Raw genomic sequence first — 25,679 nt, forward strand, 5'->3', positions numbered from 1 at the left:
GCACTATATGACCATCTATTATCCTGTTCTTTAATTCCTGTACAGTTGTTGAGTTTATTATGACAGCCAACAAATAGCGAATCCTCGTGGTCCGGTAGGAGCGCCGGTGATTGGCGGATGGGGGAGGGGGCTAACGGGGCAGTCACTCCCACCCCATCGGTAGCCTGTCCGGGCAGAGGACGGACTCATTCATTCCACTGTGGTTCCGGGGGGGAAAAACGTGGAGGATGAAGAGGACACTTTGAGAATCCAGGATCCCAGTCCCGACGACCTCACGAATCCGACTCCAGGGGAGACGCGTCACGGACGCCGCGTCAAAACGCACCGCCAGCCTTTACGCGTAAGTAGGCGCGCATGGAGAGGAAAAGAAATCCTCTCTTCAAAACTTCTTTTTTCCCCACAGAGATGGAGAGATCGTTATTTTAAGAAACACGTTATGGATTCTGAAGTCTCAGTCCGAGATTTTACAACTTTTTCAACCGAGCTCCTCCACGTTTCCAGTCCTCCGAGCGGTGAAAGGAAACTCGTGGCAGGAAAGCCGAGCAGATTGATGCTTTGCCAGGCAAAGCGGCGGGTTGTGACCCGAAAATGAACCCGGTGTGATACTCATCAGGGAGTTAATCTCATTTTATTGACCCTTTATTACATTTGTGATTCGTCTAGCCTTTAATTGGATGTCTACACTCATGACCCAAATAAAATTAAGAATACAAAGAATGAAAAAAAAAAAGGTCTTGAAGATGTACCAATGAAATCAAGTGAGGTTAAAAATGGCAAAATAGTTGGATTATGAAATGATTATCTCAGTTACAAGCAAGCTTTATTATCAGTGAAAGCACCATTAACACCTGACCCCACCGCTGTTTTTATGTCATATCCCAGGTCTAAGGTTTCCCTGCTGTTGTGACTTCAAGAGAAAGTCTTGTCAGACTTCTTGACAGAGTGTCACACAGGTTTTCGCCGCTGTTTCAACAGTGAACCTGAGAACAGGTCCCACCTTTAGGCCATTTGTACAAGAAAAACGAGTCCTAAGGGAGCAAATAGGTTATATACTGTATGAAGTCCAGGTAACCAAAGTCGGGAACACAGGAAGCCCTGCTTTACTTCTCCTCCTTTTTGTTTTCCAATAACAGACGGCATAACGTGTTGCATTTTTTTGTATTGTAATTGTTTTACCAACTTTAAAGTGGAACAGTGTCACCACCGTCTTTTTTCCATGATGAAGATGAGCCATATCTTTTTCTTTTTTTTTTTTCAAGCACATGCAACCGAGCTTCAGATGTTAAACGATGGTTAGATCGTCACCAAATGAGTGACCGGCATCAAAGATGGTGGTTGGCGAGGTCTTGCCGGTGGTTTGAGCTCGTGTGCCAGCGCACGTGGTTCTTCAGGGCTCCGTGTTCGGCCCATTAAAAAAAACACACCAGGGTGCGTTCATTCATTATGACCTCCTTTCCTCCATTTAGGCCTCAAAGAAAAGCAAAAATACGTTCGCTTTTCTCTTCTTGGCAGCGCAGATGCTTCGGAAAACTCTCTCCACCCCCCCACCCCCCTTTTTCTCCTTTCCTTAACAAGAATTTCCAAAGCATGGAAATTATTTTGCTAACCTCCGTTTCGCCTGGTGTACAGTCGTATGAAGCAGTTGGGGATACTTTGAAAGCAAGAAAATCGAAATTGCCAACCACACGATGCATCCTTTGTGCTTTCCTCTGCTTGACATCAATCCAGGATGCTGACTGTGGATGTTTTGTGGATTGGCCTCTTTCTTCTGGCATGAGCAGTATTTGCTGTGGAGGATTTGATCTTATCCGCACGTTCGGATCCTAAATAAACACTTGCTTTTATGGGCGTAAATAACACCGAGTGCATTGGAAATCAGATGCTCTCACTGTCGATCTGTGCTTGAAACCCGAGCTACAATCTGAGTGTCACCATGACCGGAGTGTGAAATTCACTAATTGAGTGGATGCTCCTGTGTCAAAAGGTTAAACCTGACGACTCCGGCCGGTTGGGGCTAACATCTGGAATACAGTTTGTAACAGTAAAGCCCTGCAGTGGATCCTTTAATGTAGATGTCCCTGATAAAAAGGCTTTTATTTCCTGAGACTACTGTAGCTGCTGCACTTGTACAAGGAGTTACTTTAACATCTGTTCTTGACAAAAGAGCTTTTATTTATTTTTTTCTCGTTACTTCACCTGACTGGATTCTTTTGGATGAGCGCGGTCAGTAAAGATTTCAACAACAGCATCGAGGAAGTGCTCTTAAGGAAACCGAAGCATCACACATTTTTCTTATATGTGCATCTTTGCGCCCTTAAAGATTGTTTATTTGGCTGTAAAATGGACTTAACACAGTCAAACTTCAGACAAATCCAAACTGGGTCACATTACGTTATGAGGGTTTCCATTTCAAAACCTCAACAACAAAAAAAAGGAGTGTTTCAGAACGAATTAAAAGCAGCCATGTGTCCGAGATTTGTTGCTTTTTTATAGATGGGCTGTTTCAGCGATATTGGAAAACTCTGTGTCATGCAGAAGAAGAGAAAAGAAAGGGGACGTTTTGTTCTGAGATTTTTCTTCTCTTTGTAGTTTGAATTTTTTAGTTTGAACTCTTTCGGAATAACTTCATCGACCGTGAATGTAAACTGTGAAGTCAGCATGGTTACAGAAAAGACATTTTCTCACTTCAGCCCCTACATTTGAAAGGAAATGTTATTGTAAGATTAGAATTAGGAATGGATTTATCAGAAATATCCACGTGACCATGATGTCATCTTTTCTTTTCTCTTTCTGCTTGTCAGATTAGAGTGTTTTACGACAGCTAAACGTGTCGTTTCTGTGTGAAATGTAACGGCGTTCCATTATCCTTTACATGATGACCTTTCCCATGTCTCCTTATCTGTTGTCCCCCGACCCCGGACCCCCCACCCCCCACGCCACCCCTTGCTGCACTATGGGGCAGTCAACCACACTGATTAGAATAGGCGGCTTGAAGCTAAACACCCTTCTATCTCTGATAGCCTCAATCCTTTATTTCTCACTCTGTGCCCCCACCACCACCACCACCACCACCACCATGGCTCTCCTGGGGTTCAGCCTTGGCTGTCCTGGGGGGTTCATCTGCCTCCAGCTGGTCTGCAACCTGCTGTTTACTGGGAAACCAGCAGGGTGGGGTCCTGACCAGAACAAACCCTGAGCCTATATTTCTCCCCTCCATGGATTCTACTCTGCCTGCAGGCTGGTGTTGGGACGTCCACCACCAAATACGTGAATGACTTGTGGTGGTTGGGGGTGGGGGTGGTGGTGGGGGGGGGGGGGGGCAACGACCCTCCTGTTGGGTGAAATGAGGAGAAAGAATCTGCACTGAGCTTTTGTTAACGGCTTTTTGTTCCTTTGTGGTGGGGGTGGGGGTGGAGGGTGGGGGTCTCTGGGGAATGCATGGCAGACGGAAGGTGGGTTTTGCAGCTGCATATCCTCCAGCACTTAGTCTAGTCCCAGAGCAGCTGCAGGACCATTAAACCCGCTTTGTGTTCCGGTTTCTATCAGTTTGTGTCAGTGTTGCATCTCCTACATCTGGTGCGTTTCACCAGCTGATGGGGTGCCGACCATGTCCTGAGTGTTGATTAAGTCTAAACTGGGGGCCCCGGGGGTCTCACAGTTAGGACCAGTAGATGCATGTGTGACACACGCTTGATAACGCGGTCCAACTTTGTTCATGGAAAACGAGACTAAACAAATAAAGGAGATTATTTTTTTCACTTCTGCTCAAAATGTTCCAGTGGGTCTTTTGTTCACGTGACTGAACTTGTTATCCCGTTACAACTTTCCACACCTTCCTTTCACGTTTAGAGTAACTAAAACTCCATGGCGTATGTGAACCCATAGCCCTGTTTGGATCTTGGTTGCACCAGCACCATGGAAACCTTTTTTTATTTTGGTTTGGACTGGCACAGGTCACCAGTCATTATCACCACCCAAACCTGGGTGGATTGGTTTTAATAGAGGTGACTCAAAGTGACTCATGCTAAATTTAACGCATCACTGGTTTGAGCTAATCCAGCTCACAGTTGTTTGACATTTTCCTTAACTGTTCTGTCAAACTTTCTCTTCTCTCTTAGTTTAGATGAAAGGAGAACCAACTATGTTACCAGCTGTGCCAAACTAACAAGACTTTCTTTTAACATACTCTCACTTAATGAATCAGTCTTTAGCTTCTGGACCTGCTAACTGTTGCTTATCTCTTTCTTTACACGTCTGCTCTTGAGTTTTTTGGGGAAACTTAGATAGTCACCGTTTGGCAAAGCCGTTAAATGTAAATCTTCGTTTAAAACCTCTAATCTTTTGCTGTGCGACTGAGATATCGCTGAACTGAGGTTTGCACATTGATCTGCGTAGCTGTGATTTGGTTTTGCATTGTGGCAATTTTCCAGGTGAGGGTGAGCACTCCACGAGACGGTGATGGGATAATGTTCCAGTCCCTCTGGGACCACATAAGCCTCAGCACTAAAATTGGCCTGCGTTAAGATCCATTTCCCATTATTTCACGGATAAACCAGGAGGATTCTATTCCACAAGAAATGCGCAGACGGGTTTTGACTGTAGGTTGTGACCTCGACATGATCAGACAAGCCAGTATACTAAGCTGATATGAGCAGGCTTAATTTAATTTGACCGGAATTTGCCTGAGTAATTTTCCAAGCCACGGGCTTGTCAGCAGATGCATCCTGCTTGATACGATCTCAGGTACGATCAGCAGCGACATGGCTCTGCTTAAATAATCACTGACACAGTTTTAGCATCAGTTTGAAGTCAACAACCCTCTCCATTGTTTAAATGAAATGAACTGCAATCAAATTCAATCTGGTAACTCCTTTCTTCCAGAGCCTTTTTTTTTTTTTTTTTTTAAATTTTGAATACTTGCATTGGGAGCAACGGGAATGCAGAGCATGAGGCATTTCTTTGTTTGCCGTTGTCATTTTTGGGGCGGCAGTCGACAGTTAAGTGATATTTGCCGTCTTGGGAGAGCAGAGGTTACGCCATCCGTAAGCTACGTGGAGGGGGAAAGTCAACACCAAAAAAAGAATCCCAGAGCGACGTAACGAGTGGAGAAAGAGAAGCAGGCGAGAAACAAAACAAGTATCGGAGACAAGAGGGAATAAAAGGAGGAGTCAGAAGAAAATATGAGACGGAGAGAAAGAGAAGGTAATCTTTGGTTTCATGATTAACTGGAGCGGCCATGGGTCAGACATCTGCAATCCATCTCCCAGGGACAGGCGTCTGGAGTTGTCTTTGTGCCCTCTTCCTCCCTCCTCCTACTCTTCCTCCCCCCTTTTCCAACCCTCCACCAGCATTGTGACTTCCCTTTGACGACCCCAGAGATCGGTCTCAGGGGTATTTCTCTTTCAGTAGCCATTTCTAACCCCCCCCCCCATCCTTAATTCTGCCCATATCCAGGTTGGGATTTGATCATAGTCGTATTTCCTTTGTGTTTTTGCGAAAATGTACATGCCTTATTCACACATCTGCTCTTGTTTTTTTTTCCTTTTTGTATATATTTGCATATATATATATATTTATTTTATTTTTTTAAACCATCATCCCGTCCATGAATGTACTGAGGAAGGGGATTGTGGAAAGCTCAAAGCTTTCTTAACAAAAGAGGATTTTTAATATTCAGGGAATTTGTTGTTTTTAACTTGTTCTGTTTCCATGGTTTCTAGTCAGACTCATTTAATGGTTGGATTTTATTTTTTTTAAAAAGGAGACTTTCTACACAAGATAGCTAAATACGAAAGGTATGTCTTTAGCTCTTTAGGGGATTATGTCGTTTTGTGTTTATGTTTGTTTCCACGGTTACAAATTAAATATGTGTTCATTGTCTATGGGATTTGTTTCCGATGAGTAATTCAGGGAAATAACTTAAAAAGTGTTCACTGTGTTTACACAATTTTCATTTATATTGATGTCAAAAAAATACTTAAGATGAAGTGACATTTTAAAAGCTGAAAATGAAATGTGCACACTGGAAACGTTCAACGACTTAATAGCAATGTTGTCGTGGCTCAATTCAGACTTCCATGATCTTATCAACACTAAACTGGTTTTGTCCTCGTCTCCGGATAGTTAGCCTCTTGGATTTCTGGGGCCGGTAGCCTGGGGCAGTGGGAACCTTCATCATAGTAGGTTCACAGGTATAGAGGCCAGACGGGAAAGATGATCCCACGTGGAAACACTATTTGGCAAACGTTAGCAAGCATATACCTCCTGAGAGGAGGGGTGTAAGTGTGTTTGTGCACTCTCGTGAATCTCATCATCATGCATGTCAACATGTCTAAGAGAGACTCGTATGTAATCCTCTGATCTGTGGGGAGGATCACTTCCTACACCTGTCGGAACATAGGGGGGGGGGGTGTTTGTTGTTTCATCCTTCAAATCGCGTTATTAAGAATAAGGGATGTCGCTGCAGCCGCCTGTGACGTTTAACACCGAGCTAACCGACTAATCACTGCAAGGTGATGTCATCTGCGTTGTGTGTGCGGTCTGCAGTTTGCACGCCGGCGCACACATACGTGCAAGCACGTATTCCAACGCACACCAGAGGAAATTGGATAGAGTGTGGATAATCATTCCATTAGTAGGGAGTGCGCAATCAGCGTGCGCCGTAGGGAGTAAAACACTCCTCGTTCTTTTGCTTTGCACTCCGGGTTGTTGGGTTGTTGTTTTTTTGTAATGGCTTGTGCTGCAGTGTTAAGTGTTTTTTCATGGAAGGGGAAAGGGATACGTCTTCGTGTCAAAGGGAATTAAGGGGTAAATTGAGGAGGGAGAGCCGGATATTTTTTGGTATGATGTCATTGATGAAGCGAATAATGTCCCAGGGAATCGATTTTCATGTGCAGATAATCATGTTACATATGTTATTGGTTAAAGCCCTAGAATTTACTGCTCACATATGAATTGACAGCTAGCGCATTAATTGAACACATGCTGAACCTCTTTCCTTTGACTTTTGTCACTGTTGCCATGTTTGGCTATATAACATTATGTATAGATATAATAATGATTTATAATATAGTAATAATAACCACTCCCCTTGACCTTGTTACTGTTATCCATCCACTCAGCTTTACCACCTACAGCTGGTTAACTACAGCATCTTATGCTGAAGTCGTTTGGACTGCCGTGCATTTAGAGGATTGGTACAGTAATAGAGAACGGATGAGAAAGGCTTCCAGAACCAGTGACCAGATTCTCCACCCTATACCGAACGTAAATTATCTCCATTAGTCTCGTTACGACTGTGAAGTTACGTTGCGTCTGTCTGTCGGCCGCCATCGACACGAAGCGGAAGCTGCAAAGAAACCAGAAACACAGCAGTTTTTTCTCGTCTCTTTGAAGAGCTCCTGGCAGAGGCGTTCAAAGGCCCTCTTGTCTCAGAGCTGGCTCCTTAAATAATGTGTTGTAAATGTAATACAGCTGCTCAACTGAGCAGGAACAGACAACGCTTAGTCTCAAGAACAACCTTTATTTACTGTTTGTATGTCTCAATATTTTTGTTCATTCCACATATTACATAAGATAAAGTGCATTATTCCTTAATAGCATTCACTACATTTTTACATTATTGGCTGACACTTGGTGTTAATTTAACGGTACTGAAAATCGTCCCTTATGTTTGATACGGAGTCCTTTGGGCCGTCACTGAGCGGTTTCTGTGGTGCTGATGCAGCAACAGTCTTCTGGTGTTATAAAAATGTTCCAGTGAGACGCAGATTCAGGCGAAATGATGAGGTTATTGCCGGTCACTTCTGTTTTGCATTGTACACATCCGCAGTCATTTGAGCGTTCATTAGGGGTTGCAGTCTTAAAATCGGGGGTGTGGATAACACAGTTTACACCTGCAACAGCAAACATGTATCTGTAAACTCCTGAAACGGACGTCTGCACGCGGTCACGGCTCTGACAACAGTTTTTATTGTCCACATTGACTCCACATAACCGTGTTGTGACCTTTCGGATCAGCTGCCTGGGTCGGGCAAAAGAATGTTTGTCACGACTGAAATCCGTCAAGGCTTCAGCGCCTTTTAAATATTTGCTCGGCAAGTCTTCAGCTATTGCTCCGAATCACTGGGGAAGCACTTTGCAGACGCGGCGCATTACAGGGATTAGTGCTGGAGGTAAATGGAGCTGGCTGCTTCCTCGCACCTGTGCTGTTTGCTTACTGTTGCTTACTTTAATGGGTTTTATGCTTACTGCACTGTGCCCAGCCTCACATGCCTCTATTTACTTCCTGAAGACTCAGAGGAAAAGAGCATTGAATTACTTTATGTTTAACAGATGGAGGATGCTCTTGATTCATCGTCTGTCGTTGTTCCTCTATTGGTTGTTCTGCAGATGCGTTCTCAGGGCAGATGCTTTTATCAGTTATGAGATTATCCAGTATTTTTATCGAATTCTTTACAAGGAAACGAACGGTTCCTTTTAAAGTTGACAAACCGCATACAGTATTTCCTTTTCATCCAGCTCCGCTCCCCGCCCCCCATTCCCAAAGCCCTTAAACAGGCTTCTGTAAGAAAGACCCTTTCTGTGGTGGATCTGGCTGCAGTGAACATACCGACACCCCCCATCTTGGATCCAAACGACGGCGTTTCACAACTAAGACATCAGACTCTAGGTAATGCGTAACGATTTACACTATTCAGGACAAATCCCATCTGTAAACCTTTTAGCTGATCAGACAAGACCAGCCTCCCCCCTCCCAACACACACACACTGTATCCCAAACTTTTGAAGGATACTACTGTATTAATCTCTATTCACAGTACATCAATTATTTTTTGCTCGCATCGCTGTTACTTTTAATTTCATGGACTTATTTATGAAATGAACATTCTTGTTATCTTAATGGGATCGGAGAACGAGAGTCAGTTTTGGTTTCATGACACCTTCACAGTGTTTGCTGTCAGAAGCGAGACTTTCCTAACTAGAGAGGTATACACATCATATTCAATGAAGGAGCATCGATTCTGTTGACCGAGAAGCAGGAAGTTCCCCCCTGAGGTTGTCGTACGATCACTAACGGGAGGTCACAATCAATCAAAGGCGTCCTTCAAGATTCCATCATTCATTCAAACCCAAGCATCTCATCAGTTCTATTTGCCCCACTCTCCTCCGTTAGTAGAAAGCACTATAATCCTGTTAATGTTGTGAGCACCAATGTCAGACTTTTAAGTGCTGCTGTCTCAACTGTAGCCATTAGAAACCCTCAGCAGTGCAATAAAAGTGAGGACATTTGTCCATTAGTTAATTATCTACAGCCTAACGTTTGTGTGCCATTAGCATGAAGAGGGTAGAGTCGCCTCCAGGACGTTTTGACCAGCGTCATGCTTTCTGCAGAGCCTCTCTTTGGTCACACCATTGGTTATAAAACAGAAATGGACGTGACAGCCCCCCCCGCCCACAGAAGACACACAAAACATCCCCGATCACCTTCTAGAGGTTGTTTGCAGTACGGATCGTAAATCCTCCTCCTTCCATGTGAACAGAAGTAATATGAGCCAAACTAAAACCTCACCAGGTCACATAAATGTTTCTTAAAGATGGTTTCTGTCATTTCAGGCGGTAAAAAGTTGTTGAAATATCTTGATTGACTGCAGAACCCTAGAGGGGAGGCTGCCTGGCCTGAAAAGACATTACCTCCCTCCTCTAATGTCAGAGGAAACTCTCATGTTGTCATGAAATCTAAATGAAAGCAGTAGTGATTAATTGTTTGGTCACTTTGGGCCAAGCTGTCAACAAAACTCTCATTTGAAATGAAGAAACGTGGATCGTGGATGATCTGATGAAGGAAAATCACTTATTTTGAGGAAAATATGTGGAGAATTAGCCGCTAAATGCTTCACTGAGTTAACTGTTGTTGGTTTATCTTTTTCTTTAGTGTTGTAGAGTGGGTTTATTATAGCTGCCCGTTGCAGTCGGGAGTTGTGAAACCAGGAAACACAGTAAACTTTGGGCCTTAAATTTGAAACCGAGAGCTGAAAAACTCCTGTTATGACTCCCTGAGGATTTGTCGCTACGAACATGTCCTTCCACACTAAGCATTGCCACTTTGGAATGGAACGGCACTCAGTATAGAGCATAATATCTGTTTGGCTGGCCTCGCCTCCACGAAGTTTTGTGGAAATTGTTTCTGTGTCCAGTTATTGCATAATTAGATAATGTGAAGAAAAGTGATCTTGAGGAAAGTTCTTTTTAAAAAAAACCCTCTGTCTGGCTTTGCACCAACTTTTAATGGATTCTTTCCTGGCCCATGCTTCATCCTTATTTTGCATCATCTTTCTTTTGGCGGACGTGAAAAGGAGACATGTGGCACGGCAAAGGCTCTTCAGCATTTATTTAATGAGGAAGAAAGTTTATTCCAGCATGAATTTCATCCTGATACGACTCTTCACTCAGGAGATGTTTCAGTCACGTGGAGCTTTTCACTAAGTCAAAGCATAGTGGAAACTTTTTAGAAGTTGGAGGAGAAGCAAGCAGCTTAGTCTAGAATACCAGATTAGTTTGCAGTTTTACCTGTGCTTTAAAGTCTCTGCTGAAGTATGTGGTATTTGAATGTTCCCAGCACCTTTCAGACTTGACGTATTGCTTATCCACTGAGGGATCTGGTTGTACAACACAAATCCAATGTTTTGTTGCACTAAACATCATCCAACTTCCCCACAGAGACTCACGTCCTGTCAGATCAGAGATCAGTTCGCTCGTTTTTTTTGGTTTTTATGAACATGTGAAACAATTTAAAGGTATTCTCCAGGTGCTCAAGATTTGCTCCTCTGTCAGGATTGGATGGGAAATACCATCGACCAAACAGGCAAAGATGCTTGTTTTGTTGTGGAGCCAACTTTTGCTCTCTGGAGATGATATGGTTTGGTGATTTGGACTTATCATTTCATTGTTCCTGCTGTCTCATCAGGTTTATAGAGGAGTCTTAACATCATCTGGATCTAACTGAAAGATTTTCAGATTCCAGATTCCACACAGGAGGTTGGTGTTTTTTTGACGTCTACGTGTTTCATTTGTGCTCCAGCAAAGACATTTTTCTCTGGAGACATTTGAACTTTTGCAGTTGTGTGAACCAAACAAAGAGAAATAGGTTTTCCTGCTTTTCTTGTTATATTATTGTGGTTCCCAGCACCTGCCTGGAACCAGTGGAAATACAAGCTGTTTCCATGGCTCCCATTGTTCCGGGCAGGTGTTGTCCAGGACGACTCCCTTTAAAAGCCCTGCAAGCAAATTTTTTTTTTTCCATTCAAGTTCTCATTCTGAACAGTTTCTCCTTGAACACAAGTAAGAACATTTATGTTAGTTCAGAATAGGACTCTTTTTTTGAGAATGTTCAACTTCTAATGAATGATATCACAGAATGAAAGAGAAATTCTGACTTTTTCATACCAGGTCGTAACAATTTTGGTTTGGCTTCTCAAGGTTTTCATCTATTATGCATAAACTATGATGGGTTTTTATGAGACATAGTGGAAGCGTTGGTGTATTACCGGGAAGAACCCATTACATGTTGGATTGGATCCAGATAAAAATGGATGAATCCCGAATTTTTAATTTTTTTTTTGGTCCCAGCTCAGATCTGATTGGTCCCTGAAGCCTGGGGGATAAAATTTCCCTTTAAGTGTTTTAATCCAACAACTTCATGTGTAGCTTATCTATTTGAACACAACTACAAAGACCTGTAAAGAATTACAGTCACCACAATTCATATTGATATTGGACCTAACTGCTGGCTGTCGCCATGGAAACATTTCACAACTGTCAGTCTAGGTTTTGTGTACACAAAGGACTAAAAAAAAACAAGTGAAATGTACACCTTACCAAATAAGGAACAGCTGATGGACATGACTCGGCCCAGCAGGAAGTCAGACTTTTTTGAAAGTTAATTTTTTGGCTATAAATTACAAGACCAGCGAATTCTATTAGGTTGAACGTGCAATTGTGATTTTCGGCTCTTTTAAAATCATCTGAAATCCCGTCGCTGTTACCTGAAGGTGAAGCAACCGCTTCAAGTTCATTTTCATTGTCTGTCTCTGATCCGTCTGGTATATTTATCTGAATGAAGAAGGAAGTTGGGGGCTGAGCATGTTTTTCCAATGGGGAAGAAAACAACGGACTAGGAGATAATGAGCTGGGACCACCTGCGAAGGTCGTTTCAAAGTGGAAAGCCCCACTAGGATAATAAATAGGGTAATCGTTTGTCACGGTGCTCCTAAAATAGGGAGTTTGCATGTCAGTGGTCCACTTCCTGTTATCTCACTTGTTTTTAACTGGACGTCCATTGTCCTCGTGCTCCACATTACACACATTAAAGGGAACCGGCTGCCGCTAAGAGTTGACATTTTGGATTAAATCACTGTTCTTCAAACCCATGTTTGCTTTTTGTTTCTATCTGAATACTATCGTATCATTCGCAGATGTCTCCACTGATTAAATCCTGAACTATGAAGCATGACAGTTGTCGTAAATGCTGTCGTAAATGTCAGCTGTAATCCTGACTTATTCCTGCTGTGTTTTCAGAATGTCCAGTGTTTGGGTTCAATCTTTTACTCTTTTGTGACTCTTCAACACTCGTGTCTTTGTCCTCTAATGAAAGCGCCTCTCACTTTCCTCCCCTGAAACCAGTCTGACAATAGCAACACACTTCTTCATGTCTCAACATCCCAACTCTTCTTCTTTCCCTCGTCTTCTCTTTTTTGTCTCTATCTCTACCACACATGACAAGATTTTCCAAAAGCCTTCAAGGTTGGAGGATATACTTGATACTTTTATTACCTGAAATTAAAGACAGTCCGGTGCAAAAGTTCCCCGGCGGTGCTTAGTTTTGATTTTGGGCGAGGTATCACATTTTAGCTCAGAGTGTCCACATCAGCGACGGCTCTGCCCCCCTGGGCTGTTGGGGGATAATAGACCGAGTGGTCTCAGTTTGCAGGAGAATTTTAATCGGAGCCACAGGGAAGCTTGGATAAAACTGCACTCATCCCAAACAAAAAACACCAACGGAACAATGCTTTTAACCCCCGCAGAGGGGAGGAGCAAATACCATCCGCCCAGCTCCAGCAGAGCAACTGATTTCCTGAGTCTGGCCAGAAAAACGGAGGTATTGAGATGTGAAGTGGAAGGATTTCTCCTTTGACCCCCAGTGTTTATGGTCCCTGAGGCTGTGGGCAGCGCTAAGGTGGGGCTGGAAGTGGTTAAGCATAATGGAGACAGTGTTTGGCCTGAGGGCCCCCAAAACTCTGGAGTTCCCTAACAGTGGGAAAGTAAGTGGAAGTGTTGGGGCCCCTCAGGGCTCCCCAGTCATTGCCAGAGTGAGTGTGAAGAATTCTTTAAGTGCTGTTTCATCAACTTGTTATAGCACTTACCTTAATTAAATGTATGATGAAAGACAGCAAAATGTGCAGTTCACAATCAAATCCTTTGACAATATATGTTAGCTGATCGGCTAATACAATGCGCCCTCATTCGTTGTGGTTAATGCATTCCAGGAACCACACCCGATTAACGAATTCCGCGATAGAGCGACAAACTATTTATCTTGTTATTTTTGGTAATTTAAACATTGATAAACCCTCCCCATACTGATATTAAACTACCATCTATCTGTATTACCTTTTCCCACACTCTTATTGATGCTTGACTCACAAGAAGAAAAAATTGTTATTCATGCATTCAAGAAAAGGTGAAACTTTCTTTTGTGGTTAAAAGCCCCTGGGGTGTTTGTAAGGTCATGCTGTAAGTTTTCCCTCAACAAACAGTGGTGATTGTTGCTGTGCTCCTATCTGTCCCTCTCCGTATCATTGTGGTGGATGTGATCATTCTTTGGTTGCCGTTGCTCGATCTGTTTAATCCTGGGTTCAAACAGCAGGAGCTGATATGTAACCGCTCAGAGATGCCAACCATACTGAGTCAGACCAGGTCAACAAAGCAGAACAGAACAGTCTTTTCACAAGATGACTATCCGGTGTAACCCTCCCCGTCTGTGGCGGTCAGATCGGCCACCCACTTTGTAGCTAGATTGTGATATGTCAGATGGTCTTTGTTTTCCACCACCCTCTTAACCCTCATTGCACGGGCTCGCCATGCGAGGGCTGTTATGGTCAATACGAGAAGATGAGGGATTGTTGACCTCCGCCTTCCTCCATCAGAGGCACAGCTGAAGAATTACCCCCATCCCCCTGCTGCCATGACTCCAGACCCACCTGACTACTCAAACCAGTCTGACACCCAGTCAGGCAGATTGTATAAACAGATGTTTCCAGGGGGGGGGGGGGGCGCTGTTTACACAACGGATTTACTGAAAACGGAATTTTTTTTGTAATGTATACAAAAAGTTTTGGTATTACAGTGCGTCCTTGTTCCTCGCGGTTAATGCGTTCCAGGAACCACACGCGGATAACGAATTCCGCTATATTGCGACAAATTATTTATCTTATTATTTACAGTAATTTAAACGTTTATGAACGCTCCCCATACCGATATCAAACCAACTTCTATCTGTATCACCTTTTCCCACACTCTTATCGACTGTTTAAAGCACTTTTGTGCGCTACATTCCAAGGATCGCGGAACGTAGCGCACTTCGAGATCCCATCAACCAATAGAATGTACGTACGATATCACGTGACTACCTACCAAAAATTCACAATGAGGTGAAGTCGAAAGTGTTGGTGCGAGAGTGCACTAGGTCGTACTGTATTTGGTATATACTGTATATGGTTGAAAGCACTGTAGTGCGTATGCCAGGACACTAGTGGGCAGTGTTACCAAAACACAACAGTGAAAACATTAATTATGAATTAGACTATTACTATAATAGCCTTTCGCAAAGTGAATCTGTGACATTAACTTTCTGATTTCTTTGTATGTGTTTTGACAGAAAACAAAAGACTCTTGGGATCAATGAATTTTTTCCCCCTCGGGCTGGTGTTTCTGTCCTCGGCGCCTCTGTGACCAACATGTTAGCCCCCCGCCTCTCATAGGTGTGTTGTCCTCTGACCACAAACTGTTAGATCCATTCAACACTCCGGTCTGCACGCCATTATTCCTTCTCCCTCCACTTCCCTTTCCCACGCTCCCGTCTGGCTTCCCCCTGAGCTCAGTGTTAGGATTTCCTTACCTTCACATCTGAGTGTTTACTTTGTGGAGATATTCTCCAGAAAGTTCATTAATTACTAAAAAAGTAGGGCAGAGATAACTTTCCCATGCTAGGATATACCGCAGCACAACCAGAATCGACAAGAGCCCAATGGATAAATAGGATATGGTGTGTTCTCGCTGGGGGGAATGTCCATCAGTTGTCGTATTAAATAACTGCATCGGTGTCAAGTATGAGGTTGTCGGTGAACATGCGTGAGATGCCTGCGCTTTCACAACTGCAACATGTTTAACTCTTCAACTGGACAGCGTTGAAATCATGAAAAGCATAAGTATGTCAGATAGGTTAAGCAATAAAAGCTTGCACAAATTTGTGCTTTTCTTTGTTCGGACAGACCCTAATTTGAAAATAAACTTGAATCATGTTAGTTTTGTTCAGGATAGTGAACATTAGAAATATTTTGGGACAGGTAGAAACACCAAAAACCAACAACCAGCGCTGTCCGGGCGGAGCTGGATGTTAAACATCTGCCTCCATGTGACTGTTGATGCGCCTTCGGCAGCCGCAGCCTTGAAGTGGGCAGATGGTCGTGGCTCTTCCCTCTGCGGGATTCAAACTGAGCTCTGATTGCACAGAGAAGCACACGCATAGAGCTTCTCATTACGCATCTGCCGTCAGCCTCGATGCAACCTAAAACAACGGTACGCATCCACATTCAACCATCAGGTATTTTACATGTCAAATATTCTTTCTCTCTCGTAATCCACATCTGATTCAACCACACAGTGACCTGTTATTAATATTCGCCTCAACTGGAAACTCCACAAGTTCCAGATATTCCATCCATCCCTCCATCTCTTTCCACAGTGGCTTTTAAAAGTGAACCCTGTGTAGCCTCTTTGTGGCGGACTGGGTGGTGTAGTGACATTTGCAGATTGGAAGCACGTGGAGATAAAAAAAAAAAAACCTAAAAAAAAAAACCTCACTGAGATATTTATGGCATGTCCAGGAATCTCAACGCGAGCCAAACTCGAGCATTTGGTTTCTGTGCTATGAAATCAGCTCCTTCCTGACTCCATTGTGACTTTAGACACAAAAACGTGGCTGTGATGTATTAATGTTGGCTTTTTACGACTGATAGAACATATCATTTAGCAAAATGGAACATATTTTGGAAATGCCGCTTTTTGACTTTGGAGCAGCATTAATTATTCTTTTGCCACTAGGGGGCAGTGAATGTATTTATATGTTATAAATTAATGAGGGTTTTAATGATGAAATGTGCTCCATCATGACTTAGTTGGGTTGCTTTGGTCATTTTCCGTCCTGTTTCCTGTAAAATCCTCAGGTGTTCTGTCGAACTAAAGCACAAAAATAACTTTGGATAATAGAGACAGATTACAAGCAAACCAAGAGCCTTCAGTGATCCCAGAGAATCTAAAATACTTTAGCCTTCTGCCAAACGTAGTTGAATTATTATTTTGCCTGGTGGACTGCCTCAGGAATGACCACTGAGGATCTTTCTCCGTCGTCTCTTCTGATCCTCCTTTCTTTCATGTGACGGCCTGTGTTGTGTCTCAGCTGTTCAGGCTGCCGACAGAAATCTCCCTGAGCATCTTCAGGCAGCACCGCCGTGTGTCCATTAGTGTGTAAGACGATCTGGAGTGGGTTTCTCTCTGATCTGTATCCCCAACTCAAAAGCATGATATGTGAGAACAAAGTCAACTTACAGGAAAGGTTGGGTCCTGATAGGGCTGAGAATATAAACAGAAAGGCTCATTTATACTTTCATTTACATATGAACAAGGTTTCAAAGGGTGTGTTGATATAACCACAAGAAGAGCGATTCTCATCGTAGCTCAACATCTGTATCTCTAGTCATGTGAATTTTCTTTTTTTTATTGCATTCTCTAAAGACAAAACAGCTGACCATTAACTGCGGACTGCTCTCGAAGATGAGCACATCATCACCTGACAAGGCATCACTAGTTTTGCACAAAACAACCAGCTAATGTTACCTTAATCCACTATCTCCAACAGATAAGATCTGCGAGCATGAGCGCCATATCGGCCACAAACTTCTTGGTACTGGCTAGAAATCTGAAGTTGTCTATGTCCGCTGAAGAAGAGTTACTGTGGACCTTCAGTTGGGTGGGACTTCGCGTTGTTCTGCTGAGAAAGAGCATTTTTTGTGATATTCTAGACATTTCTGGGGAGACTTTGTGTGGCTTTAAAATGGCCCATTAACATCTTCCCATCCAGTTCACAACCACAGGGTGAGGATGAGTCACCAGAATTTATTGGAAACGGGTCAAAGGAAAGGCTTTAGGTTTAGGAGCTATGGATTTTAGGGGTGAAAAGGAACTATTTTGGAACTTCCATTCAAACTGATAAGAAAGGCCTCTTCCTCAGGCGTTCTGCCTTTAAGGGCCTGGCCTATCTGCTTCTCTTCCTGTTGGAGTCGGCCCCTTTTTCCGTCTTCATATGGAACTAATTTGTTTCCCCCTGTGTGAGTGAATACAAAAGTCAGACAAACATTGCAGCTGACTGCAGTGTTGGCTGAATGCACCAAGTGCTGCTGTAAGCAATCCTGGGACACTTTGCTCCCATCAGCCAGAAAGTCGATCCATTAGTCAGCCAATAGTCTGCTCTATCAGGCGGTAAACAGGGCAGCTAGGCTGGAATCTAATCTGATAGGCAGATATTTGTGTTGATTGGGGAAGGATACAACCCAGTATTTGAGTGATGTGGCTGGAGGTTGGTCAGTAGACAAGCCTTGTGTGTTTGTGTGTTGAAGTTTTATTGGACTAACTTCAAATGAAATTTACCAGCCAAATAAAACCCAACACTAACTTGTGGTAAGATTTCCTTTAGTGTCAGTTCAGAGCAACCAGTTAAAAAAAAAAAAAAGGCTAGCTGTGCAAATGTGTGTATACTTCCCACAAATTCTCTTTCAGTGCAAAAACAATGCTGTTAGTATACTCCAAACTTGTAGAGAGTATAGAAGCACTTTTAAATTTGGAACACTGAGTAGTGGGGAAGGTAGTTGGAACCTTTTAAATATTGTAATCATTTCTAATAAAGAACAAAGCACAGATTAAACTGCGTACATAAATTTAGACATAAAAGTAGAGCTCAGATGCATTATCATCCAAACATATCTAGCCTGCAAATAAGTAAAGGAATAAAAGGATTGAAAGAATATTAGCATGCCTGGATAGGTAGCTTAGTAGCAATTATAATAATAATAATAATAATAATAATATAGCATTACATCACCAAGCTGGTTAAATGCTAACCTTAATTTGTACTGTGTATCGTAGCTTGTTAATTATTTCTAATAATACAAATACATTTATCAGTTCTAGTTTGTTTTTATGAATCTCAACAGTATTATGTACAGTTTGAAGTAAAGTACAAGTACCTTTCAAAATATATGTTAAGTATAGGAGTAATACTTTCTTTGTTTTGCTTTTAACAATGAAATCTCTTTAGTGTACCAAAGTATTGGTATTCTTCCAATTCAAAAGTCATCAAATACATTAAAGGATTATTCACTGAGGTGCTCTTGGTAGTGCATACTGGAGGTGTCCTTGTTTTTAAAGGGAAGTGAAAATGCATCAAGGTTTGATAATAAGGAAGTTGGCCTTGGCTGAATGAAGATTAGAGCGAGCGATGAAAATAGATTCTGGAGGTGAGAGAAACTGAGTCTGCAGGAGAGGCAGAGGAGGAGGGGAGAGGTAGAGGGGAGGAAGGGGGGAGGCGAGGCGAGACCCTCTGCAGCTCCAAACTTTGTTATTGTAACCCAGATTCAGCAGTGAAATGCGGCCACCATGTTGACTCTCTCAAGAAGTGTGGCTCCACAGTCGGCCGAGCCAATAAGAGGAGACGTGGCGGTCCTGGGAGGAGGGACGTGGGGAGGGTCTGGGAGAGAGAGAGAGAGAGGCGTTTAAAGTGTGGGAGCTGAGGAGGAGAGTCAGGGCAGAAGAGCCACATCTCCAGGAGAGCTGGACTATCCGTCGATGGAGACAGGTTGGAATATTAACTTATTTTTTGTAATTTTCTTGCCTTTAATCCACCGTGGTGACTCCTCGTGCAACCACTCCCTCGTTCAAACTGTCAGCCGTGGTCCCGGTTGGCGTAGGAGGGAATAAATATGGTGTTTCGAGTCTAAATCAAACCTCATGTCAGCGTCCAGGAGTTTCAGGATGCTGAGCAGATGTGCAGGAGTGTTAGGAAAGGTTGGCTGCATTACTGTGGAAAACCTGACTGGGAACTGCTTTACCATTGTTTGCTATTATTATTATTAGAGTCCACAATTTTCCTAAAGTCAAAGCCAAGACTTATTCCATTCAATACCACCAACACAAGAGCTTAGACCTATGAGATTAGACGGATTCCCACAAGAAGGATCTTTTTTTTTTTTTAAATTTAATAGCAGTGTTTAATTTTAACGGTTGTTACGCACCGGATGAACGTAATTGTAAGAATGCTTGAAGATGTTTTCCCACGTGATTCATCTTCAGCAGAGCCGTTATTAGACAAGAAAGTGTAGTAATCGAGGTCCTCCATGACCAATTATCTCCTGCATTCCCTTCCAGTCGCTGCAGGGGCTTTTCATTTTGAACAGATCCTCTCAGAATGAAAGCTCTCTCTTTGTTTTAAAATTGCTTTTTGCTGTGACTCAGTCACATGCAAGCTACACCAAAGAAGTATTTTGGCTGCTGATGTGTCACAGTCCTTGCGGCATTCGTAACACATTGTAGAAGTTTATCTTTAGCACTCTCAGCGTGTTAAACCTTCAATAAACCACTCGTCCGGCTCTAAACAAACACTCTCCATGGTGATGCTTTACTCCAGTCATGGCATGTCCATAGATATGTAGATTGCTTCCTGCCAGTGGCAGCATGGGAAGCAGTTTCCTGCTGGTTTGTGTTGCTATGACGAGAGAAAAGCTGAGTTGACGCTTTGATCATGAGTTGTGTGATGGCCGATTGGTGCGTCGATCCACCAGCTCTTTGACAGATTCCGTTGAATCCTGCAGACTTTGGTGATCCCTATGTTGTACCTTTCTGTAAGGTTGACATTTTGAGTTCTGGCAACATGCTAACCCTTGACAATTATTCAGTCGATTAGAAAATTAGAAATTTTGCCTGACATATTCATATTTAGATCAATTGAGATTGGAAATCTCCCAACTTTGCCTCCAGCACCCATTGTTGGATCAATTGTGTCCCCATCTTTTACATAGACTTAAATAAATTTTGCATTTCAATGCCAAAATTATAATTTGTCCTCTTGTTAATAATCTGCTTTACCTGCTTAACTTTCCCCACCTGAATTTTTTATTTAATACTATTAGCAAAGGTCAGCATACTAAGCTGAGATAATTAAATGGGGAAACTGGTGTACAGGAGGGACCATCGAGCTCACGCTTTTAGGGGGGGCATGCGTCAGACGGGAGGGATTCCGGCAAGTATTTGAGCACATGGGGATTAGGGTGGGGGGTCACTGGGGTAGTGGCTGCAGTCTGAGGGCAGTTAACTCTTCTGTGCATGTAAACCGAGACTCAAATAATCCCGGGTCTGGCTCCTGGTTACTCGGAGAGTACGAAAGACATCATAAATCCACCTCAAGCCTCACATGTACACACCGACATGCTTCACTCTATCTTGGGAAACGTCTGTTCTTGATATCGGTTGTCTGGGAATTGTGAGCGACAGTCTAGGACTATGTTGATGTGACAAATACCAGGTACATTAATAGAACCAGACTTGCCCCGACTGGTTTCAGATCTATTAACCCACGTTCAAGCTGGTTTTAGACAAAATGAGACGTGCTAGCAGGTATTGTGTAAACCAGCAGACACGCGATGCAAACATACTACGGCTAAGAAAGGTCAAAGGTTATGTGTGCTGCTCTTTAAAGTGCCGTGTCTCCCCAGCTGGTCCAAATTGTTTTCCAACAATATTGCTGTCAGTGAAGAATTAGTCTTCGCAACTGGCCAGCAAATGTTTGACCCTAAACCTTTGGACTGCCCGTTTGTCTTAAATTCTAACGTCAAACATCAGTCTCGTTTAAAGACCTCCAGACACAGCTGCCCCCCCTGAATGCCATTGTGGGGGATTTTCTAAACCTTCTGTCGGTGAATGTGCGCCTGCATCTGCTCCTGCATCTGTTCAGGGTGAGGCAGTGAAAACGCTTGTGATTCATAAAATTAATTTTGGTCCAAGTCCACAGAGGCGGCTGTCTGTGACTGTTCTTATGACCTCATCGTTTTTACACAGTCCAAACATTCTCCGAGTTAGCACACATAAACACCACCCTGTAAGAAATCTGGGTCATTTTGTCGACTGGAAAAGAATAAGAAGAAGTTTTTAATCTCAAGAGGATGACAAAGATAAAGTTTTTTGTAATGCACAATCGCAAAGTCTGTCCCTATTGGGATCTGACCAAAAAGTCATAGAAACGAGTCATAGAAACTTCATAGTGCGGGCGGCACACATGTCAACAGCAGCCCCCAGATCCTTCTACTTCGCTGCCAAACACTGGTTGGGAAAATGACTAATAAGACTCCCTTGAGATAGCAACAAAACCAGGACAAAGAAAAGAAGCAACTGTCTGACCTGTATTTATAGCACACAAACACCAAAGACCTGCACAAAGATGCTTTGGGGCCTCTGTTAAGAGATGGATGACCTGTACGAAACATAAATATGTCTCCATCTGGTAAGATGAAGCTTTGGCATCATCAGATGCCCCCAAAAAAAACAACGATCCCAAAAAAAACCTCCAGACCTACCAAAGGCTTGGTTTCGTAGGATGTCCTGGATCATTCTGGAGGCCATTAGAGTTTCCCGACTCCAACTGTATCAAGAGTATCAGTTGGGATTTGAAAGTTGTTGCGCCTAAACCCTGGAACAGTCCATTCCTGGGGACAAAGACTCCTCTGGAGCATTGACAGTGGTTGGTGTCTGGGTATAGATAAGGTCAAATAAACTAAATGGTCTCTAGAAAGTAGAATTTAGTTTTCATTTAGAGTGAATATATAAAATCTGTATTGAACTATTTAAACTCTTAAAGTTTTTGTCCAATATGCCTCATCTATAATACGATTTCATGAATAAATAGATGAGGTCAGATCCTGAACAGATCAGTATCAGTAGCGGTGATTGGAGGTAGATGACGTTTTTATAAACTGACACCATTTGCGGTTTATTCTTTGTGGTGTCGTTGACTCAGCAGTCCAGCGGGGTTGATGTCACCGAGGTTATCAACGGTCATGGGACAGCTGGACGGCGGTTGAGTTATCGACTGTTGGCTGACCTCGGGTCAGCTGTGTGGGCTGCCGGATGAGAGGCCCTTCGGCTTGTTTTTCTCCCCGGCCTGCATCCGCTTCTCATTCGGCTGTTTCCACGTCTCTTTTGACCCTCCGTCTCCACCTTCACATCGCCCACACTCGCTGGTGTTTTTCTAATCTTCACAACCTCAGTCATGCACATCCACCGGGAGTAACGGACACGACAAGAGGCCTGATCACAGATCCTCAAACATAAACACACTGGAAAGAGAAGAGGCCCACTTCAAATCAACACATCCCCACGCAACTCATTAGACGTTCTCCTGAAGATCGACACCAGGAGCCTCCCTTCCTCTTCACACTCCCCCTCCTCCGTGTTTTATTTCCCTGCTAACAGAGGAGAATTGCACTTCCTCAAATTAAACAAAGATTGCTGATCATCTTAGAGCTCCTTTTATACACATAATTAGATTTTATTCATGCAATTAAAGTACTAACCCTGTTGTTCTGCTCTCTGTTTTATGTCTTAGGTGTGTCTGATGTGACGCCAGCTGGCTGGCTCGGGGAACACAACTTCAATACAATGTAGACACACACAAAAAAAGAAAAGAAAAATCCAACCCAGAATAAGTCTGAAGACCGAGCCGACAGAAGGAGGGCGAGCTCACGGAGGAGGAACTACAGCCGTGCTGAAACCACACAGGCTGAAGATAAGAAGCGAAAGCACAGAGGAACGGCAGACTGTGAATCATTGACTGGTCGCAGCCTTGTCACCTATTCCTTCCTGTGAAGCGTTCACTCGCCCTCACGTCACCGCCGGAGAAGGACCTCAACCTACGCTCTCCATCGTTTGAGACACACCCCAGCTGCCGTCAGCATGTGCCATGTCATTGTCACCTGCCGCTCCATGCTGTGGACTCTCCTGAGCATCGTGGCCGCCTTCGGAGAGCTGATCGCTTTCATGAGCACTGACTGGCTGGTGGGATACCCCCGCACCCCGGATGCCGTCTTTGGCCACCACGGGGCCACCGCTGCCGGCGAGGCCTATAGGCCCACTTTAGGCATCTATGGCCGCTGTGTGAAACTGCCCCACCTGCAGCGTGGAATACTGTGCGGACCGTACGCCATACACTTTGGGGAGATTGCCAGCGGGTTCTGGCAGGCGACTTCTATCTTCCTGGCGGCGGGGATCCTGTTGCTGTGTGCCGTAGCCTTCATCTCGGTCTTCACTATGTGCTTCCAAAGCATCATGAAGAAGAGTATCTTTAATGTGTGTGGACTGCTGCAAGGGATCGCAGGTGAGATATGCAGATAAACCCAAAGTTTGTGTCAAGCATCCCGAACATGCCAGTATGTTAATGTTTGAACGCATTGAGAACTCCATCCACTGAACAGTAAACCCCTCTGATGTGTTCCCTGACCAGCTATATCTGATCATTTCTGATGTTTGACATCTTTGCCCACTTCAATTCATGTTTTTCGTGGTTTGTAGATGTGCTCCCTCTCTTTGTCTTATTTCTTCCTCCGCATACAACAAACTTAAACTTTGTCAATGTCATAAAGGAGAGACTACCTGAAAGTGTGAACAGGTGTCCCATAATTTAAACGGCATCTAAACTACAGCATCTCCAGACTAGCAAACAGCAAGGCAACTGATTCTTTCTGACCGGTTATCTTTAGTTAACCGTTAACTGCACCAATAACTCAATGTAACTCAGCTCTTGGTCCCCTTTATAGGTGTATCTAGAACCCAGGCTAACTAAGCTTAGGCTAACTCTCTCCATCTACCCTTCATTGTTTCTCGTGGTGTCCTTGTTCATCAAGGTAAATGAAAAGTCTTAGCTGAACACAGTTATTACCAGCACTGCAACGCCCACCGCGAGACCGATGTGTTTTATTCTCCTGGAGTCTTTTGTGACATTTAAAACACACGGTGGCTTTCTTCCACCCTCAAAACTGTCTGCCGCCTAAATGTTTATTCTCTATCCAGCCAGTTAGAGCTCCCCCTGACGTATGATTGGCTAAACTTGAGCACGTATGTGTGTGAAGAGTGTGTGTCTTCTGTCCACTGAGGGGAGTCTGGGGTCGTACCTCGGGGCCCCTTTGACTCTCTGTGGTGAATTATGGAAGGGATGAAGCCTTGAATCATTCTCACTGCACCTCCTCTTCATCGGGCTGCTCTCAGAGTGCCCTGGTGATTATGGGTGTCCTCCCCCACCGTTGTTTATTTGGTTCAGGCTGAAACAGTAAAAGGTGGGTGTGTGGTGAAGGACACGCAGACCTATAAACCCAGCTCTGTGCAGGCTGCTGAAATCCATAACCGATGACGAATGGCTCCTGGAAATCTAACGATTATATCTGTACGCTGTTTCCTTCATGTGTCTGATGTTCGCTAGCTTTAGTTAAGAGTCAGGGTTGTCTGATTTTGTTACATCCCGCTTCAGAGCGGTGATGTATTGTAATTGTCAGTGTCCGTCTGTTCGTCCGTCCGTCCGTCCGTTAGTCCACCAAATATCTTCACAACCGTTGCAGATAGAAAGATGAAACAAAAAGCACATTACTCGGGCAGCAAAGGGGATGAAAATGAGATGATGACCTTGGCCTTGAAAAAACTAGGTCAAAGTCAAATTTCAACTTTTGTACACTCAGGAACTGGATAAGATAGAAGGACAAAGGAGAAGGCCAGTGTAAAACCATAGATCAAATCTAGTGCTTTGATCTATGAAAGTAGGTCAGAGCACTAGGTTTTTAGCTTATTACAAATTAAATGCTTGCTGGACACGACACAAGTTTCAGGGACTTATTTTTGTCTCCTTGTAGGGCAGTTTTTGATAAAACAGGTAGTAAAGACGCGTTGTTTTCCCTTTAGATTACAGTCAGTCTTTACAACCGAACAACGATGGAGTTTGGGAAAATATGATGGAGATTGACTTTGCGGTTATAAAGCTAGTTATCAGGACAAGCTAAAATTTATCTACTCACTGTTTTAGATTAAGGAAATGTGATGATGTCATTTGTCGAATCAAATCCAGTTCATACTGGCTGGCTACGTGGACAATCCCCAAACCCAGCAGACAAAGCTATGGTTGCTAAGCTGTGTTTGGGAGAAGGTTTGAGCAAACAGTTGGTCGTCAAGTTCCGAGTGTTGAAACCAAGCTTCATCAATTTATCTACTACAGAAAGAAGCGTTACGTAACTCTGGAAACTTTTGTTTTCCATTTATGA

General features: G+C 43.4%; 1 protein-coding gene across 2 annotated transcripts in view; it reads left to right on the plus strand.

Annotated features, from left to right (window-relative positions):
• The first annotated feature begins 183 nt into the window (after positions 1–183).
• LOC137608142 (LHFPL tetraspan subfamily member 2a protein) overlaps positions 184–25,679 on the plus strand; it is a 31,142-nt gene continuing 5,646 nt past the window's right edge. Inside the window, exons 1-2 of one of the 2 annotated variants that reach the window (XM_068334223.1) lie at positions 184–340; positions 22,985–23,752. In XM_068334223.1, the coding sequence (XP_068190324.1) occupies positions 23,332–23,752 (421 nt within the window). In that variant the 5' untranslated portion in view covers positions 184–340; positions 22,985–23,331. Of the gene's footprint in view, positions 341–19,110; positions 19,187–22,984; positions 23,753–25,679 lie in introns of those variants that run through there. The other variant, XM_068334224.1, reaches the window with a different exon arrangement.

The sequence above is a fragment of the Antennarius striatus genome, chromosome 15 (genome assembly GCF_040054535.1).
Source record: "Antennarius striatus isolate MH-2024 chromosome 15, ASM4005453v1, whole genome shotgun sequence".
In the NCBI taxonomy this organism is placed as follows: domain Eukaryota; kingdom Metazoa; phylum Chordata; class Actinopteri; order Lophiiformes; family Antennariidae; genus Antennarius; species Antennarius striatus.